This window comes from Capra hircus, chromosome 28, assembly GCF_001704415.2.
Source record: "Capra hircus breed San Clemente chromosome 28, ASM170441v1, whole genome shotgun sequence".
Classification (NCBI taxonomy): domain Eukaryota; kingdom Metazoa; phylum Chordata; class Mammalia; order Artiodactyla; family Bovidae; genus Capra; species Capra hircus.
In genome coordinates, this window is record NC_030835.1 from 20,585,130 (window position 1) to 20,606,340 (window position 21,211).

The following is a 21,211-nucleotide window of genomic DNA, read 5'->3' on the forward strand; positions in this document are numbered from 1 at the left end:
GTGTGAAATCACTGAGTTCTAACCACTGGACAGCCAGGGAATTCCTGCAATCTTCGATTTCTACCAAATGAGTTGGATATATCCAACTCTATCAAGAGATAACTAATGTAAGTATACATAGCACATCAGCCATTATTTGTTTGAAAAAGACAATTAATCTTGCAACTGAACAATGTGAGCTCCTGACTCAAGAGATGGGGATTTTAAGACAACCAATGGGCCAGATTAAAAAGGAAGAAAAAATGAGGTCATATTTATGACAACATCCTACGTGTTTATTAACAGATGAATGGATAAAGATGTGTGGTACATATATATACATAACAGAATATTACTTGGCCATTAAAAAAAAAAATCTTGCCACTTCCGCGATATGGACGGACTGGAAAGGTATTATGCCAAGTGAAAAAAAGGCAGAAGAAAAAATGCTGTATATCACATATATGTGGAATCTAAAAACTAAAACAAACTAGTGAATGTAACAAAAAGGCAGAGTCACAGATACAGAGACTAGTATCTAGTTCTGAGGAGAGGGAGGGAGGGGCAAGACAGGGTCGGGGAGTGGGAGATGCAACTACTGGGTGTAAAATAACACACTACAGCACAAGAAATAAAGTCAGTATTTTGAAGTAACTTCAAATGGAGTGTGATCTTAATAAAATTTGTATGGGGGGACTTCCTGGGGGTTCAGTGGTCAAGACTCATGATTCCAATGCATGGATTCAATTCCAGGTTGGGGAACAAACATCCCACAAGCTATGTGGCACAGCATAAATAGTTTGTATAAAAAAATGTGTTTAAATACAGCCACATTTAAAACAACTGTATTAGCTTCACTTGTTAGAGCATCACATAATCACCATGACTTTAACCACTGAACTAGTTCATTTCTTTGTCTATAGCCAGAATGTCATCACCCTACAAATGGTCAAAGAAATGGGTGAGAAAATATGTCCTGGAATTGGCTAAATCCACCCAAACATCTTAATACTGTTGCAATTATATACATATACCATGCAAATACTTTGAGTCAAATATACTGAAGATACTCCTGAAGTGAAGTGAAGTTGCTCAGTCATGTCTGACTCTTTGCGACCCCATGGACTGTAGCCTACCAGGCTCCTCAATCCATGGAATTTTCCAGGCAAGAGTACTGGAGTGGGTTGCCATTTCCTTCTCCAGGGGATCTTCCCAATCCAGGGATTGAACCCAGGTCTCCTGCACTGCAGGCAGATGCTTTACCGTATGAGCCACCAGGGAAGCTCAAGATACTCCTTTATCACTATAATTTATCTAAGGGATATTTAAAGATTCAATCAGCGACTTACCAGCTATCCCTCTCAATGTCCCTTTACACAACAGAAATTGTTTAACTTTCAAACCTAAAAGCTCTGGTCCCAGTTATAACTGTCATTGAATATATAGGAAATGGAAAAATAGGGTAAATTTTAAAGACAAGAGTAAATATTAAATAACAAGTATTTCAGTATAGGAAATTTAGAAAGAAGGCTGGAAATACAGACCCTAAATACCATCTCAAGAGTTTGAGCTGTATTCTAAAGTTTAAGACAGTTTTGAGGATGAATCTGTCTAGTCAACACTATGGTTTTTCCAGTGGTTATGTATGGATGTGAGAGTTGGACTATAAAGAAAGCTGAGCACCGAAGAATTGATGCTTTTGAACTGTGGTGTTGGAGAAGACTCTTGAGAGTCCCCTGGATTGCAAGGAGATCCAACCAGTCCATCCTAAAGGACATCAGTCCTGGGTGTTCATTGGAAGGACTGAGGTTGAAGCTGAAACTTCAATACTTTGGCTACCTGATGCGAAGAGCTGACTCACTTGAAAAGACCCTGATGCTGGGAAAGATTGAGGGCAAGAGGAGAAAGGGACAACACAGGATGAGATGGTTGGATGTCATCACCAACTCAATGGACAATGGGTCTGGGTGGACTCCATGAGTTGGTAATGGACAGGGAGGCCTGGCATGCTGTGTTTCATGGGGTCACAAAGAGTTGGACACAACTGAACGACTGAACTGAACTGAAAAGAACAGAATAATGGAAGAAGCAATGAACCTAACAATAGACTCTTCTGTGACTTCCTCTTGATAAACTTCTTCACTTTTCTGGGCCTCAAATTCTTTATCTGTTAGAGAAACATGCTGAGACAGAATCTAGTTCAGGGTCCATTCAGCTTTGGAAAATTTTGTAATTTAAACAGAAATCATGCTTTAGGAAAAATTATCACATCTGACAGATACATTGGAGGTGGGGGGAAATTGTAAGTATCACATCTAGTAAAAGAGGAAAGCAAATTAAAGCAGTTAGAACTTAATGAAGAATAATAAACATAGAGTATGACCAAATGACAGATGGGGAAAAGAGCACCCCGACTTAAGTGAATGTTATGGTAAATCATGTGCTTAGTCACTTAGTCGTCTCTGACTCTTTGAGACCCTATGAACAGGGGCCCTCCAGACTCTTCTGTCCATAAGATTCTCCAGGCAAGAATACTGGAGTGGATAGCCATTTCCTTCTTCAGGGGATCTTCCCAACCCAGGGATCGAACCTGCATCTCTTATGTCTGCTATATTGGCAGGCAGGTTCCTCATCACTAGTGCCACCTGGGAAGCCCACATTACAGATCAGGGTATAAAGCTTTGGGAAGGGTTTGGAAGAGCCTGAAAGTTAGGTGAGAGACTCTGGCATAGCTTATGTAAGCAAGAGAAAGCTGTTACGGATGCAGTCATCCAAATGTGAAGTACAGAGGCCCTAAAAGTAAAAGGGAGGAATACATTTGAGGCATTTTCAAAGGAGAAGAAAGTCAAAGTTTGATATGTTTGAATATGGGAAGTAAAGGTAAAGAAAATTAAAGATGACAAACTCGAAATTATTAACTCCTTAACTGAACAGCTTCCCAGGTGGCTCAGATAGTAAAGAATCTGCCTGCAATGCAGGAGACCGGGGTTCAATCCTAGAGTTAGGAACATGCATGGGAGAAGGAAATGGCAATCCACACCAGTATTCTTGCCTAGGAAATCTTATGGACAGAGGAGTGGGCTACAGTACATGGGGTTGAAAACAGTCATACACAATTGAGAGAACAGCACAGACACAATTGAAAAGCAGCATTAAAATTAATCAGAAATAATTCAAATACTGATCTTCAACTTTATGACAGATTTCACCAATTAAGTGCTAGTGGACATACTTTTATTGAAGTTTTTAATCTTACAAATGTCATCTGTGTGAATGCACTGAAATGTTCAAATCACTGTTAGCTGATTCCAGAGTTAAGTACAAATGCAAGACAATCTTGCTAGAAAACGGAATAGCAAAGCCATTAACTGAACGTAAGCTTAAGTCATATACTAAAAGGAAATAGCAGTAATTTTTTATATTGCTTTCAGGAGAAAATGAGTCAGATACACAGGCACAAAGATCAAAATATTTTCATTTGAATTGAATTTTCAGTTAACCTTTTTCTGTTGTATGACCACCATTTGATTAACATTGACCTCTGATACTAATATATCTGGCATATTTCAATGCATGCATTTTTTTTAAAACTAGAATAAAATATGGAGAAGGCAATGGCACTCCACTCCAGTAGTACTCTCGCCTGGAAAATCCCGTGGACTGAGGAGCCTGGTAGGCTGCAGTCCGTGGGGTCGCTGAGAGTTGGACACGACTCAGTGACTTCACTTTCACGCACTGGAGAAGGAAATGGCAACCCACTCCAGTGTTCTTGCCTGGAGAATCCCAGGGACAGGGGTGCCTGGTGGGCTGCCGTCTATGGGGTCGCAGAGAGTCGGACACAACTGAAGCAACTTAGCAGTAGAATAAAATAGGCACTTATACCACTATCCTGATTAAGTTCTTCTGATGCCCTCTGCTGAAATTTTTTTTTATCAAATTGCATTTGAAGCTTACAGGAGAAAATGTAAAGCCTTATAGATATACTAGACTAAAATTCTCCATGAAATGAGGTATAAATAAAACAAATCATAATTGCCTTAGAGTTGAAAAATATTCAACTTTGACAGAAATTAGCTTGGCTCTGAGAATCAATTCTAATAAGATAATCATTAGCCACAAAGGCTTGAAAATGAAGGCTAGAAAATATCAGGCCTTCAGGAAACAGCTCAAAATAGGAAAGTCACTCAGCCGTGTCTGATTCTTTGCGCCCTCATGGACTGTCCATGGAATTCTCCAGGCCAGAATGCTGGAGTGGGTAGCTTTTCCCTTCTCCAGAGGATCTTCCCAAACCAGAGATCGAACCCAGGTCTCCCACATTGCAGGTGGATTCTTTACAACTGAGCCACGAGGGAAGGCCAAGAAAGCTGGAGTAGGTAGCCTATCCCTTCTCCAGGGGAGCTTCCTGACCCAGGAATCGAACTGGGGTCTCCTGCATTGCAGACAGATTCTTTACCAAGTATAGAACATAAAATTTTCAATAGTTTAATAAAAACACTCACTAGAGAACCTACTCCAGGATTTTTGTAGGAAAACTAAACATAGATGCTAACAAAATACTTGCCTAGTTACTGAAGTCATGATGCATCAATAAAATATCAGACTTTGAAAAACTATGATTAATGACAGGTTCCAGAATAATCCATAATTTCTTAGAGCACAAACTGTTTACACAAATCCCATTATTTACATTTGGAATCTCTATTGTCAAATATGGAAAAGGAGGTGTATAATTACTACTGACTCTTGACAAGTTTTGAAACCTTTATAGTGTCTCCTTTGCTCAGTTTCACAATAAAAACAAAAGCACAGCGCATATTTAAGTAATTACAATATAGATGTTAAGAACTATGGATAATAGAAATTCATCATAACAGCTATTCTATAGAAACAATACAGATAAGAAATTAAAGCAAATTGTACATAGAAAATCAGGTAAACATGTTCTTTACCAAAATACTAGTACACATCACTTATTTCTGGACACATAGTATTTGCTAATAATTCCTGTTTTATCAAAATTAAGTCATTATCAGGTTCCCCACTATTTAACACAGAGAAGAAACACTTGGATACCAATTATAACTATTATTTCATATTATATTCAGTTGCTCATTTAATCCCTCAAATCAAATCAACTGTCACTCCTTTAATATTTCAAATCAAAAGTAACTAAAATAAAAACCGTAATGTATTCATTTCCTTAAAGACAAAGGTCACCTACATAGCAAGATAATCATGTCAATCCAATTTAGAACATCAGAGTTAGAAGATCACAGTGTCTCTGCAACCGACCTCAAATAACAAAAATTTAAGTAAAATGCAGCAAAAACTAGTATCAAGTATATCATAAATAAAATATATTCAAATTAACAGAATAAGCTGCAACTTTTCTGGGTACTCAGATTAACTGTAAATTTCATTTTGTAAACTGAAGAGTCAAACCATAAGTCAAGAAATGGCAAAAAAAAAAAAAAAAAAAGTCTTCCCAAGAGCAATAGGAAGAAAAGCTGAAATAAACACTTTTAATGACATATTTTGTTACCTTATTTTGAAAATGACATTTCGTAGGCTTTATTTTGAATACGTAAATATTTGCCCTTTTCCTTTATATCTATTTATTCTTTTCCTTTGCTTCATAAATTCTTTAGCTGGTTTTTTCACTTAAAATTCAAATACCTGAAAACCAGTCTTATAATTTTTCATAAAGTATGAATACACTTAATTTTAATATAACTTGTAAATACTGACACCTTAACATGCCAAATGAGGTAAACTAGGATGAATGAGTGGCTGCTAACCTCTAACATAACTAAACCAATCTAACTGTCCAAACTGCTGTGTACGGCAGGTATTTCGCTAGCTGCTCTATGAATTTTTAAAAGAAGCTTCACAGATTATCTTAAAAGATACATCATTTGCAAAGTTGTATTCACGATATTATACACAGATTAATGCACACAGTTAAAACATATCCCAAATCCGGCATCTATAGCACATGTGTTCAGAGGAAGCCTGACCTGGCTGAGATACCGCAGTGGCTGTAAACTGAGTAGCCCATGGCGGATTCTTCTGTCCTCCAAACTGAGCCATGACAAAAGGGGAGGGGGGACCTTCGCTTGTTTGTCTTCTACAGCAGCGATCTATTAAGAAAGGAGCCACAGTTTAAAGTTCAACCAAACTACAACCATCACAAAAGTCTTTTTTTAAAGAAATGTTTAATTTGTCAAGGCCATCTTGTAGACCAACTATAAATAACAAGGGGCACGTGAATGTCCGATATGCAGCAAAAACATGTACATCAAATTAGTTCACGAAAGTAGCCAATTTCAATACATGACATTAGAGGTCGACTTACAAGAAACGCACTTCCCTCATCGACTACAAACTGTCACATTTAAACAGAAGACCGTTTTCTACCCGATTCTTCACAAGAAAAAATATACAGCTTTACAATCAACAGAAAAATAGCCTGCTTGTTTCTTTTGGCATGGGCTGCAGGCTAAAAGTGGAAAAACCAATAACGGAAATTGGGACGGGCATCGAAGAAAGGTATTCAAGAGCATCATTTAAATAACGAACATCTCCTTACTTTCCAGACTAGGGAAGAACCTGGGGGCTCCTTTTCTCTCCCCTTCCTCGAGGAGAGACAGTTGAAACAACGGATGCCCCTTAGAGAACCATCGTAAAGACCCCTCCCCCCCCAATCCAGCCAGAAGAAGCGAAGGTCTCAGCCTGAGCACTCCCTTCCCCCCACACCTCCGAGGGACCAGAGCTGTGCCATCCATCTTCCTCCAGCCCCAGCTCCTCGCGGGCCGCAGACCAGGGGAGAGGGAATCCTCCGTCCCGGAGACTAGGCGAAACGCAAAGAAGGGGATACCGACAGCTCCGGTACCCATAAGCCCCCAGCGGTGCGGAGAAGCCTCCATTCCCCCAAAACCCGTGCCGCCGGGCAAGGCTCCGACGTCCCCAACCCGAACCCAGGAGGCTAAAGCCTCACCGGCTGGAGAGCGAGGGACGGCGGCCCGGAGCCCCTTCGAGCCTGCCAGGCAGGGGCCGAGGCCGATGGTTGCAGGGGGCACCGGAGGGGCCGCCGGAAAAAAAAAAAAAAAAAACCCGAGGCGGTGGGGGAGGGGCCCCGGCCGCGCCGGGCCTGCTCCGACCCGCACAAAAGGGACTGTGTCCCTCCCGTCCCAGTCCCACGAGAGCCCCACCGTCGCCGGCGTACGGACGCCGTGCTACCAAAACGGCCGCTCCCGGCGCTGCGGCGGATCCGACAGGACGCTAGGAACCCCGGCACGGTCGCCCGCCGCTCCAACCGCGAGGACCAAACCTTCACCTGAATCCGGTCCCAGTTAACACCGAAGCCATTTCAAACCCATCAGGCTTAAGCGCATGCGTCAACCTCCCCCTCTTCCTCCGCGCCTCTGCCCGCTCCCCAATCTCGCTGAGGAACGGCGCATACGGGCTTACGTTCTACGTGCGCGCTCCCGAGGTAGCCGTCAATGCCCTCACCCCTTTCCTACGCAGCTGGAATCGGAGCTTGCCTAAGACGGGTTACCTTGCCACTTGTATAACAATGAGCCAACTGTCTGTATCTCTGCGCAAGTTCAAAGAAGAGGCTTCGCAGAGTGTGGGAAGTAAAGAATCGGGAGTCATGTGATCCATGAGATCGCCGCCATTTTGTGGGGGGGGTTCCCCTTTTCTTTTGTAGCTCAGGTACGTGGGAGAATGACTATATCCAGTGACATCTTCCTAACTTTTTGAAAAAATTGAGATGAAATTCACTTAACATATAATCCCATCGTTTAAGTATTTTATTGTACAATTCAGAGGCTTTTAGCACTTACATAAAGCCGTGCAACCACCATGCCTCCAAACCTTGAAAAGATCTCCTACCCGTTACGCAGTTCCTCCTTAATCCCGGCGCCCTCCAGCTCCAGGCAACTACTAATCAGCTTGCTTTCTATGGATTAGCATGTCCTAGACATTTCCTGTTAATAGAATCATACTGGGATTTGCCTGGTGATTCAGTAGCTAACATTCCAAGCTACCCATGCTGGGGTCCCTGGGTTCGATCCCAGGTGAGAGAAATAGTGCTTACACGCCAGAAGTAAGACCCATTACAATTATATAAACTAAAAAAAAGAAAAAAAGAATTATACAGGCTTTTTGTGTGATTACTGTATGATGTCCAAGGTTCCTCTTGTAGCGTGCCTTAGTACTTCAAACGATTATATGAATAATACCATATTTTGTTTATCCATTTGTCAGTTGATCTTTGGAGTTGCCTCCACTTTGGGGCTACTATGAATAATGCTGCAGTGAACATTCATATACGAGTGTTTTGTTTAAATTCCTGTTTTCAATTCTCTTAGATTATAGCTAGTAGTGCGATTCTGGGTTATCTGGTAAATTCTATGCTTAACTTGTTTTCACAGTGACTACACGAGTTTACATTCCCACGATTAACAACATTAAGTATCCATTTTATGAATATGAAATATCTTTCCAATTATTTAGGTCTTCTGTCAGCATGTATTGCAGATATCACAGTTCAATTTCTCACACTTTTTCCCCCTTTTTAAACTGTACTCTGCAGCTTGATGGAGCTTAGTCCCCCAACCAGAGATCAACCAGCGGTGGAGGCATAAGAGTCCTAACCACTGGACCACCAGGAAATTCCCTTGCATCTCCTTGAGTAAATAAAAGTTATTCACCAACTATTTCATTGTTCTTCACACTTGGTGAATGACCAAATAAGGAATGTGGTTTCATACTAAGTACAGGGGTAAGTCATTGGGATGTTTTAAGCTGGGGAATGTCATGACCCAAGATTTGTGTTTTGTTGTCTGTTTTATTGCCGCACTGTGCAGCTTATGGGATCTGTTCCCCCAGCAGGGAATCAAACCCATAAACTCTGATGTGGACCTATGGAACCCTAAAACTGGACTATCAAGGAATTACCCACAAGATCTGTTATTAGAAGATAACTGTTTTAAAGGATTATTCAGTTTGTTGTCTAACAGAGCATCAATTAAGATAAAGGAGGGCATTCTCTGGCAGTCCAGTGGTTAGGAATTAGTGCTTTCACTGCCCAGGTTTCAATCCCTGGTCACTGGTCAGGGAACTAAGATGAAACATCTAGAAACTGTTCCACTAAAGAAATAGTGAAGGAAGCGTCTATTTGGCCTACAGAAGACTCAAAAAACCTGATAGTTGTCTTGCAGGGTACCTGTCCAGTTAGGATATTAGCTGAGCTATTTATTCTTCCATCCCCTAGAGTGTTGTTCAGGTCTCTTTGTACGTTCAGCGTCTCTAATGTCTCCCTTTTAACCAGTCAGGAAGGAGGTAATAAATGTACTCTCTAGCTCCCTGGAGAGGAGGTGTGGAAAGGGAGGTGGGGGGCAGTGCAGTAGTTTCAATCACTAGAAGAAAGACTACTGGGATGCTACAGAGAGATAGGTTTCAAACTAGATGAATTTAAAGTAACATTTTTCTATAATATTTGCTGGAATATCACTAAAAACGTGTGTGTGTGTGTGTGTGTGTGTGTGTGTGTGTGTTTCATTTCGTTTGGTAGAGAATCTGCCTGCAATGAGGGAGACCCGGCTTCCTTCTCTGGGTGAGGAAGATCGCCTGGAGAAGAGAATGGCTACCTACTCCAGTATTCTTGCTTGAAGAATTCCATGGATAGAGGAGTGGCAGGCTATAGTCCATTGGTTGCAGAGAGTCAGACATGACTGAGCTACTAACTTTTTAGGATGTCAAATTTAAAATAATGTTAGCATTCTGTGTTCAGGATTAAGTTTTATTAAAATAATGATAAATCCAAGGGAGGGCATGAGTCAATATAGAACAAGGTTGATTAACAGCTTTGCTAATTACTAGGGGTGTGAGCTTAACCACTTTAAGTTCCTGAATTGATCTGTAAAGTGGGGTTAGTAAGAGCCCTTACTTAATAGCATCACTGGGGGGATTAAATAGTTTAAAACGCAAGGGTTCTGCTACAGCCATCCTGGTTTGGTTTTGAACCCAATGCATATATTTGGTCATCTCCAAATGAATCGTATAGTCCTGTGTAGTTAAAAATATGTGACTTTTATTGGATAGTAAATGTAAAAAATATGATTTTGAAGAGGAAAGAAAAATTAGACTACCAGGTGCAAAATAGAAGTATAAAATTTATTTAAAACCACCCACAAAGTTCTGTGTAATCAGGAATGATACAATTTGCAATAGTTTTTTTTTTTAAAAACTCATGACAAAGATTTAAAATATAATTTCAATTACAGTATTCATTTAGCCTTATTCAGTTAGAACAACTAAAAAAGAAAATTTATACTCTAAATAAATGAGACACACAGGAAAATAGACAATTTTCACAACTATCTTTACATGTATTTTTCAAAACTAGTACATTTCAAAGCATTTTGCTACATAAACATGAAATCATGTACAACTGCTGTGCACCAAAATTTAGCTTAATTAGGTCTTTCAAGTAACATGCAATTCCAACTCACAAGTCTTCAAGTACTGCTAGTAAGTGTTCCCTTGTTTGCAGAGCCACTACCTATTGATCCTGAATTGAAATCATCATAATTAAGATTATCTTTCCCTTCTACATGTTGAAGTGCTTTTATAAAAACTGTTCCCCCCATGTGTTAAGAACCAAAAATGGATATTTGTGGGGTTTTAAAATCTTTACTAACCTATTTCATTGTATGGGATATTTAATACAGTAGGACGGCAATAGGTAAAATCTTCCAAAGAAAAAATCAAAGATACAAAATAAATAGTAAATACACCCCAAAGAGAGGAAAAAGTCAGCTGGAGACATAAATATTATTTTGTAAAATTGATAATTCTCTATAGGGAATTTAGTACTACTCTACTTCACCATGGTGAAGAATCTGAATATTTTGTTCCCACTAATGATAAGCATAATCAGTCTCCTTCAAACAGATATTGATACACATGTGAATCTATATGGTAGGTCACCACATAGCATAAGAGAAAATGAAGAAACCAGTAATCAATACTTTTCTTTCTGCTGAGCAGATTTTTGAGCTTCTCTTTAGGGAACACTTCATGATTTCTTAGTAACCGAAAGATGACTATCCACCCAGACATCACAATACAAAAGCTGCCCTTTATTTTTACTACAAAATCATTCTGGAAAAATATTTCTCTTAAAGCACCTATCACAATGTTAGCTCATAAAAGTTAAAGAAAAAAAAAAAGACCGTATATCTGTTTTTTTAAAAGAGCTCTTTTTGTAAAGTCTTACGTCATCAGGGATTTGTTTAGCAATATCACAGAGAAGCATTAGGGTAGGCAGTTATTGAACTGAATCACCAAAAATGTTATTTGACTATTTTTAGAACAGTCTGGACTATGTTTTTTTGTTAGTAGCCCATAATATACTGATGAAGTAGCCCAACTTTCCTCTTTATAAAGAGCTTACTAAAAACTAGTACATCTTATTATTTTTCTTAACTCTCTGAACAAAGGTATATTTAACCTTTGACAGATTTTACGTGGCTGGAAAAGTTGAACAAAATACAAATTCAAATAAGTGGGAGACAGAGCTATCTCTTAAGATGTCAACAATTTTACATGTTTACCATGAGTGCCTGGGAACTAAAATAATCAGTTTACCCAGCACATTCCCTTCAACCATTTCAAATTACAAAACCATTAAATTTTGATTATGAGTTGTTGACCTTGTTTCCCTTTGTTTCAGTAGTATGGGGACATTCTTTAAACAAAAACAACAACAAAAAATTTTTTACAGGGGTAAAAATAAAGCTTCATTAATCTAAGCCCTAATACAGAAGTCCTATGAATCTGACTGGACATTCTGATATATGCGTAAGAAAATAGCTGGCTAAAATAAATAGTGGAAGCAAAAAACTTCGGAAGCATATTTTCTGTACAATAAGTAGACTTTGTATTATTCTTAGATTAGATCTGACAAAATATCCACTCAGTAACACTCTCTAAGTCATAGTTTATGGCAAAGAAATCTGTTCAGGAGTCTGCAATTATTACCTTAGTCTCAAATGAGTTGACCTGCTTTGTGATTTGGAGAAAGTCATTTGCTTTTCTTGCCAATCTGCAGCTTTATCACCAATAAGAAGGGAACATTGTTCTCTGTTCAACCAGCAGCATTATGGAGAAACAAGTGGCAGATAGGAAAGAGTTTGATAGCCTAACACAGTATAAAGTACAAGTATTAATTTTTATTTCCATATTTTCTTTCAAAAGGGTTCATTTTGAGTTGCTATTTTTTGTAAAGAAACTGGTATGGAGTGAGGAGTAGAAACATTATAACGTGATTTTGAGCTGATAGGTGAACCCACAGGCTTCTTATAGGAACACAATTCTTCCTTTCTGCCCCTTAACTTCCTCCACTTGTGCCCAGAAGAAAGCACTTCTGATGACTGACAACTCTTCGGATTACTTCCAGTCCATTTTTAAAAAAACTTTTCTCATCCAGGTCCTATTATTGCCAACAACCAAATTCCAAAGGAATAAATCTACCTTAGAAAACAGAAACCACAAAACTGAACCGGGAGATAAGGAAGAAAACAGGCAAAAAAAGAGAGAAAATACTACCTAGTCTATAGATCACACCCACTAATTCAAAGTCACTGGTCAGAAAATTGATAATTAGTATGATGTGTTTCACAGAAATGGCAAAGCCGGAGTGCTAGAATATATAACTTCTCAAACAACGTTTTATAGAACATTCAAACACTAACAAATGAATTGAGGGTCAAACGTCACTGGGATAGGTAAACAGCACTTGATGCTAATCTGGGGTTCCTAAAAACTGAATTTGCCTCTAACCAAAAGGGCTGACTAACAGCTTTTAATTCTTTTTGGTATTATCCCCAAAAGGATTGATGAAGTGATTTTTAAAAGGCAGGAAAAGACAACTGATCAAGTTCACTGCTATTCCTAAGATGAACCATGTGTATCTGTGTAAGGGACATACATGGGGGAGTGAAGACAGAACAGAGAGGGTGGAAGCAATGGAGTCTTAAAGAAAATCAGAGGAAAGGATCAAAAACTGTAAAAGGAATGAAGGTACACTTAGTGACAATGTAGCTTCAGTAAAATGAGAAAATAATCCCAGAGTTTCTGCTCAAAGATCTAAGTTTATACCTAGCCAGATGGAGAAAAAACCAAATTACTTTCCAATATTATTTCTCCAAAAATGAAAATGTTTCTGAGAGTTGAGGTTTTTTTGTTTTCTTTTTTGGTGTTTTTGTTTTTGTTTTCTTTTTTGGTGTTTTTGTTTTTGTTTGTGGTGATTGAGAGAATGCTTTCATAATAGCTATTAAGACTTTTTTTTTTTTTTTTTTAGGAAAACTAGGTTTATACTCTTAACCAAGGGTTTCCAAAGTTGCACTCAAACATAAAGGGGTTAAATACTCTTATATATAACATTTACCTTAGACTAAGAATTAATTTAAGGGACATCTATGGCTGAGCAAACTAGAAGAACATTTATGACCCAAGGAAGATCATGAACATCACAGTAGGGATGGGAAAGGAGTACCACCAACAGAGAAATGATTAATAGACTTTTACAACTAGAGATATTAAACAGTGCATACTAGCAAAAGAGAAACACAAGGTGAGACCCTCACAGAAGGGAAAATAAGCAGTGCCAAATACACCTGGATTACCTGAAGGAACAAAACACATGCCCTTTGAAGTCAACAATGGTATTTAATTCGATACTAAGAAGAAACAGGCATTGAAGGGAAGTTGTCCAGATACTAGAATGCAGAGAATTAGTTTGTCAAGTTCATTGTGGACAAGAAGAGTGATGTACTGCATTAAAAACAGCTCCACCATCTCCAAAATTAACATAAGAACTCACACTCTTATACACTAGAGAAAAGCAAAGATTCCAATGAATCTCAATATATTCCAAGAAAATATACAAATTCCACTTCTGATAAAGAACATACTGATTCTTTCCAAACTGTATTTCAGAGCCATGGACAGCATCATTTTTTTTTTTTTTTTCCTCTTGCCAAGTTGAGAATTATGTCTTATTCAGCGAAATTTCTAAGGGAATTCAAGCCCAGGAGGTAGTCTCTCAGTTCTGAGCGACAGCTCCTGGCATCCTTTTGTAAACCATTAGAAGAAAGCTCAACATGGAGCCTAATTTGGTTTAAATAAATCCAGACTTCTTCAGAAATCAGGGCACTGAATTCTATTTTGGTTAAGTGTGCCATATCACTGACATCGAAGTTACACAAGTTCAGTACATTTAGGAGCTGTGCACAAAACAGTATTCTAACACACATAGACAGTCCCATCAAAGTAACTAGTCTAGGACTCTGTTGTGAGGCCAACTATGCAAGAATGTGAATAGACTGTACAACTATGGCTAGGGAATATATACAATGGAAATATACTTTCTCCAATTATTCCAACCATTCAGTCTTTTATAACTCCTTTTATATGCCAAACACTTGTTCCAGGGAAAATAAAAACCTGTACTCTATCAGTACTTGATTTGCATTTATTGAAATAGCAAATAGGACAATTGCCACATTTTGTGAGATGAATTAATAGGACAGCTTCATAGGTAAAAGTCAGCTAGATTTCCCACAAAAGGCCCACAAAACTCGACAGGCAGGGAAATCTTGATTCAATTTCACTTCTTACCCCGAATTGCTCAGAAACAGAACCCCAAAGCCATTTTATTTTGACTTGTACCAAAAATAAGATTACTTTACAGTGATAAAGTCCCCTGTGGATGAGCAGATCAAGTTTTCCTACAGTCCTCCTAACCAAAAAGTGGCCTTCATTTGACTGTTTAAATTTCCAAACGTAATTGAATACCAACCCTGACATCTGTCTGGGCCCCAGTGACTGGACTGTATGACTTCCAAGGTATCTTCCAGGGCTGTGAGAGGCCACTATGTTACCCTATTTCACAATTCTCATCATAAATTTCTACAGAAGATCAAAATTCCCAGTTGTACTAAATCTAGACAAAAAGGATTTCCATGCATCAGGAAGTTGTGAAATAGAAGGTAGCTATATATTAAAGGTCACATACAGCTACTGATTTACTGGGCACATTCAAAGGAAATGCTGTGCCCATTATTGGTGGAAGTTGTCATGCAATGTCATAAGTTCGTCCAAGATAAAAGATATAATTTGTTTTAAGAATACTAAACTTAAATAGATTGGGGTTATTTCCATACATGCTGTCGTGAAATAAATGATAATCAGTAGGAATCCACTGAAGTAGTAACATTAGAAAGTAGGTTACTTCATATGAATTTGGTACCTCATTTACACAGCGGTATGCATTCAATTAACTATGTATTGGGGTTATGTCTTAAGTAAATTGCTTATGAATCTCATCTAGTTGAAATTCTATATTTAACAAATGGAATTATTTCATCCACATGCAGATTGCACAGTAAGGATGTGGAAGGGAATTTAAGATGCAAACATTTTGCAAAACTTTACCTATAGCTATACATTTTCAGCTAGCCTCAATTTTCAATAAGAATATGTTTCAATCAGGTTTATGATATGATGTATTTGGTACTTTGTGGATGAACTGGAAAGATGAAGATGAGGCTGACAGGCACAAGAGAAGACTGTTTCCATCAATGGCCTGAGAGCCATTAAAGAAACACTGAAGGGCAGCATGACATTTTGTAGGATTCTACATCAAGTAGGAGTTATTCTCTCATTATAATTGGTAACTTTGTAACTATGATGAACAGGTTGGCCTAACTTAAGGGCCAAGTATAAACGAATTCAATTATCATACCATGAACAAAGGCAGAAGATTAAACATAAGGCTATAAAAGAGGTAAAATAAAAGGTTTTACAGTAAAACATAACAGAAGTGTAGAAATAATGTTAGATGACCAGTTTTCTGAGTGAAAAATGTCATTTCAAATAAATTTATTTCCTTGCTTCATGATAAAGCGCATTCTAAAACAGTATAGCCAGCATACAGTCACAATGCTGCAGGACATATAATAAGCATGAGCTTTGGAAAAAAAAAAAAAATCACAGGGCACGCAATGGGATGGTACACTGTGAAACTTGAGAAATGAGTTCAGCAAGGTAGGAATCATATGTGGTTCCCACCAAGGGGTTATCAGTTGAGGCAAGCCATTCATGGTGCTACTTACAATAAGAGAATGGAAATATATTAGTTGAGATAGGGTATTTTCATGTATTCGTTTTGGTAAATTGCAACTAACTTCACAGATCTGAATGTTCCCCTAAGTCAACAATGGTGTTTCAAGTTTAGATTGTTAAGGAATTTATTCAAACTTAGTTGACAAACTGATTTGAATAGCTGCAGATGTATTACAATGGATTGCTTTGAAGGAAATTTGCTGTTTTTGAAAAAAAAAACTACCTTTTGGGATTTTAATTCTTCAAGTTTACTATGTCAGGGTGGTAACTTAAAGAAAAACAAAAGCTAATACTTAAATTTGATAGACATTCAATGATAACTGAATAGAGAATGGATGGATGGATGGATAAAGGTTCTTACAACTTTATCCATTAAATCTGTTGAGGAAATAATTTCTGGTGGGAGCTAAGGCCTAAAGTCTAAAACAAAATATCACAAGGGTGTATTCCTGATAGTCTAATAATAGTAATATCTTATTGAAGCAGCGGAAACAATAAACAATCACTTATTTATATACTTATATGTATAAGAAACCTTAGGCTCACAAAAATATACATGTTTTAAAACAGAAATCTAAGGCACACAAAATACTAAAACAAGTCAATGATTTACTCTATTTTACATATTCAAGAAGCAGAAATCTACTTGACAAGATGATGGTCTATCAATGGACATTTTGTTATTTACAATCCCTTCATATTCCTTTAGTCAAAATTAGTCAAAAGCTTGAAACTGATACTTTGCACCATATATTATTTTAATATAAGTTACAATGAGTTTTCCTTTAGATAGCTTGTTGGAACTGTTTGCTTTTGCACCAGAAATGTGAGTGTTAGCGGTTGTGAGCTTCCTATGGCATTTCCAAGGGAGAAGCACCAGAAGGTTTTCCATACTCCCAAGGAATCTGACACTTTGAATGTTATAGCACCTCTGCATTTTAACAGAATCAAGTATTTCATTGAAATTTCTTCTTGTTCTAAACATTTTCATTGGGAAATCACTTCTGCTTTGCTATAAATTGAGTCAATAAAGCAATGGGGAAAATAATGGGAGAGCTAAAATAACTGGAATGCCTATTTTCCTGTTACCTAGAAAAAGAAGAGTTAACACTTCCCCAAAACAATATACTTAGATAAACTACTTTGGATTAGCTGTTAACGGACAAATTGTGTTTAGGATACCAGCCCTACTGTTTATTTAGAGTGAGTGTGTGTGTGTGTGTGTGTGTGTGTGTGTGTGTGTGTGTGTGAGGGGGGTGGTGTGTGATGATGATGATAGGAAATTTACTATCAAAAAAATTTCTACAGGAATTTTATTTGTCTTCTGAACCAGAATGACTTTCAGAATGAATAAGGGGTAGATAAGGTTCTTGCCACTTAATTTTATCACCATGAAACTTTAGAAGCATTTGACTCTTCAGAATCATCTTATGTCTCATCTCCTTTTGAAAACATCTTTTATGGATTATATTACAAAAGCTGGGGTAAAAGTAAATCAGGGCCAGTGTTGCTCAATCAGAAGAGACCACTCTTATTTAGTTCCAAAGAAAAGTTAATCAATATTGGTAATATGCTTCTTAATTCCAATTTTACAGAGAATTAACAATTTTTGCATGATCTAACTATTTTATATAAGTAGCTAACCTTTGAATGAGAAAGGACACATTTAAAAAACACAAACCATATACATGATTAGGATACACATTGCAGTTAACAAGATGGAACTCTACACAGCAAGAATAAATGATTTCTCTTGTATGCAAGTATGCACAAACAATAGACAATAGGATTCTTATACTATACTATTTCAAGTTACTTTTAAAAATAGAAAGTGCTTTTAAAATATATATTTACAATTTATGAACAGCCTCCAACCATTACTAACAATAACGAATTATTTTATACAGGAGAAATATTTTAAGAGAAAACACTTCATTGGTTTATTTCAAAGGAATATGCCGATTTCCTAGCAATGATTGGAAGATGTTGGAACAATGGCACCATGAAATAATAAATCAGCTTATTTTTGTGTCGATGTGGTTAAGCACCAGGAGCTGTGTAGAGTTAACACTGTGTGTCTTAATTTTACATCATAGCACATGAACCTGTTAAAATCCTCTAAAAATGACTCGTTTCATAGTAAACAATTTAAAGCACCAAACTGAGTGATTCTATCAAGGTTAACACCTAACCAAAACATTTCTTTATGTATTTAAAACTATAAAACTTTAATTTTTGCTTAAAATGTGCACCTTCTACCAATTGTCAAAATATAGTCACAGTTAAGAAATACCCACCCCCAATTTTTTTTTTAACCTCAGCCTTCAAATGGGTGAGATGAAGCTATAGTAAACGACAACATGACTTTCTTTTAAGAGCACCTTGAAAAAATACACCGCACTCGCAAAGGCATTAAGAAGGGGAGAAAAGCCTTCAGACCCAATGATTATAGGGCCCCGCAACATGTGTGAGAGCATAAGGGGACACAGTGACAACATTGTCATGGGTTAATGTTAACGCTTTGTGAGAAGGAATCTGGCTAAATTCATTAACTTCTGTGGACAGTTCAATACCCTCGTTAGCTGCCTGGTCTTTCTGCTCGGAGGCTTTAGTTTTCTTATTCTTAGCTTCTTTCGCCTCAAACTTAATCTTGTTTAGTTCGAAACCGTGTTGGGGCTTATTCAGGTTTTTGTGCTGGTAGAAGACAAGAGAGAGGCGCGTAGGGTGATTTCGGTTGGGGTGATCAACAGGAGTCGTGGCGTGAAGCTCTCGCCGGGCGCACTCAATCAGAACCGAGCCGTGGGAAGGCGCTATAGCCACGCCACCGACATTGGCATCCAGGAAGATGTGCTCACTGTCTGACCAATACTCAACAATGTGGGGCAGTTTCTCCTCAGCAGGTGACAAGGGGTCGTCTGACAGGGGGTCGTCTGATGGAGGCTCATCTGCTTCAGAAGGCTGCTCATCTTCTTCCACCAGAGAGGAAGCAAGCTCATGAGGAGAAGTGATGAATGGAGGCTGCTGGTTTGGCTGATTGGAAGTTAGCTGCTCCGATGGGCCAACGGGAGGCTCAGAATAACCCAGGGAATTTGTCATAGGAGTAGACAAGGTGGGAAGAGGAACCATTTCACCAGGCTGTGCAATTTCAGCGCATTCCCCAGCAGCTACATTAGCACCACTGTGTCTTGCAGAAGGCATTATGCAGTGGGGATTGCTACCTCTTTCTGAAAACCCGTACGAAAGTGAAGCATCATTCTTAAAAGGAGCTGTTGTGACCAAAGCAGTCTTAGAGGACCAGGAGAAGGCTGGAGCTAAGTTTTCCTCTTTCACTGGGTGAGGAATGAACGGGGCTGGTGAGTAGCTTTTAGTGTTGTCCGAACCTTTGAAGATAAGATGGGGTTCAGTTTCACTTTTTATTTCAGGTTGCACAGTCTCTGTTTTATTTCCTAAACAGAGAAAAGGACACCAAATGTAAAGACAAACATAAACTAATTTGGTAGTTGTTGTCTTTTAAAGATAAGTACAAAGATGACTGAATAAAACCAGATGATGGCAATGATGGCCAGTTTTGTTCTATTTAAAGTCTGACTTATGCACACATTAAAAATTATAGGTGGTTCGGGTACGCTTTTACATTCAATACATTTTTACTTAGAATTGATTACTTTGGAAATAATCGTTTAAAAAGTTCACAAAGTTAGCATGATGTCCTTTGTCTAAAATGGTATGATACTAGAAATGACCCTAATTGGCTATGAAGTAAATATTAAAACCATACATCAGAATGCAGTGCAGATGATAATATGGGGACAGCAGCATTTCACTACCTGAAGAACTGTTTAGATACATTTTAGATATTGCATGATCAAATTTTCAAAAAAGTTAAAGTAAATAACAATTGATAAAGATTTCTGGATAGCAAAAGCATCATAACTGGCAAAGTTTATTATTAGGCAAAAGGAAGTAACATAAATAAGCTATTTGTAACCTCAAAACAAGTGTACTTAAGCTGCATTTCTTTCTCACAAAGTAGGTAGCAATTTATTATTATTATGATATTGGCCAAAATGTGGGCCATCCACTCTGACATATCCATGCAAATCTCATATCAAATGGAAACATTTTTCTTGAGGACACTCTCCCTTTCAGAAGTTCTAGCAAAATGCTTGAAAGGTGGGGCTTCCCTGGTGGCTCAGTGGTAAAGAACCTGCCTGTTCCTATCCATGGGTCAGGAAGATCCCTTGGAAAAGAAATGGAAACCCACTCCAGTATTCTGGCCTGGGAAATCCCATGGACAAAGGAGCCTGGTAAGCTATAGTTCATGGGGTCACAAAAGGAAAAAAAAGTGTTTGAAAGGCAAAAGCAATAGATCTTAAGAATCAAAAAATAGCCAAAGTAAAGTGGTGTTGTTTAAAAAAAGAAGAAGAAAAAGCTCTCATGGGTAATATTACAAAAGAACAAGAATTTATAGGGCAAGTATTGTGCATTTGGCTATTAATAGAGTATATATTTTAAAAGAATAACATGTAAAGATGCAATTGGGAAATGACAGAAAGATGAAAATGTTATGATTGTTATAAACAAGCAGCATGGAACCAGATATGTGAATCTTAAAGCCTCTTCCCTAACTCCGCTGAATCTTTCCCAGTGTATATAAAGTCTGCACTATCAGTTCTCTCATCTTAAAAAAAACAAACAACTTTTCTTAAAAATACAAAAATCAAAGAAGTTAAAGAATACCTTCTTGCTCCGACTTTGAGTATCAGTTTAAATTCATAGTATTATTTTTTTAGGCTCTCTAGAGGAATGGCTGATTTTAGATATGGGGCAGGATTATATAAGAGGAGCCTGGAACATCTTGTCAGCACAGAAAATTAAGAAGTTATCAAAGACAATCAGGGTCATGACAAAAGAATCATCTTCTCTGAATTACACTCTTATTGAACTGCTTTCCTAACACCTCAACTTGAATGTCTGACAGGTATCTTGAACTTTTACCATGTCCAAAAGTGAGCTTCAGATTTCATCAGGGTAA

General features: G+C 37.9%; 2 protein-coding genes and 1 long non-coding RNA gene across 7 annotated transcripts in view; 1 reads left to right on the forward strand and 2 right to left on the reverse strand.

Moving 5' to 3' along the window:
• CCAR1 (cell division cycle and apoptosis regulator 1) overlaps positions 1 to 7,454 on the reverse strand; it is a 44,643-nt gene extending 37,189 nt beyond the window's left edge. For 2 of the 3 annotated variants that reach the window (XM_018042355.1, XM_018042354.1), the window contains exons 1-2: positions 7,191 to 7,396; positions 5,997 to 6,119 (exon numbers count right to left, since the gene is read on the reverse strand). In XM_018042355.1, coding sequence (XP_017897844.1) covers positions 5,997 to 6,069 — 73 coding nt within the window. In that variant the 5' untranslated portion in view covers positions 6,070 to 6,119; positions 7,191 to 7,396. Of the gene's footprint in view, positions 1 to 5,996; positions 6,120 to 7,190 lie in introns of all 3 variants that reach the window. The other variant, XM_005699120.3, reaches the window with a different exon arrangement.
• Positions 7,450 to 8,702, forward strand: LOC108634145. The gene is made up of 2 exons (XR_001917398.1): positions 7,450 to 7,695; positions 8,579 to 8,702. It is a non-coding gene; the product is annotated as an uncharacterized LOC108634145 (long non-coding RNA).
• TET1 (tet methylcytosine dioxygenase 1) overlaps positions 13,275 to 21,211 on the reverse strand; it is a 137,442-nt gene continuing 129,505 nt past the window's right edge. For 2 of the 3 annotated variants that reach the window (XM_018042483.1, XM_018042481.1), the window contains one exon: positions 13,275 to 19,622. In XM_018042483.1, the coding sequence (XP_017897972.1) occupies positions 18,610 to 19,622 (1,013 nt within the window). In that variant the 3' untranslated portion in view covers positions 13,275 to 18,609. The remainder of the gene's footprint in view (positions 19,623 to 21,211) is intronic. The other variant, XM_018042482.1, reaches the window with a different exon arrangement.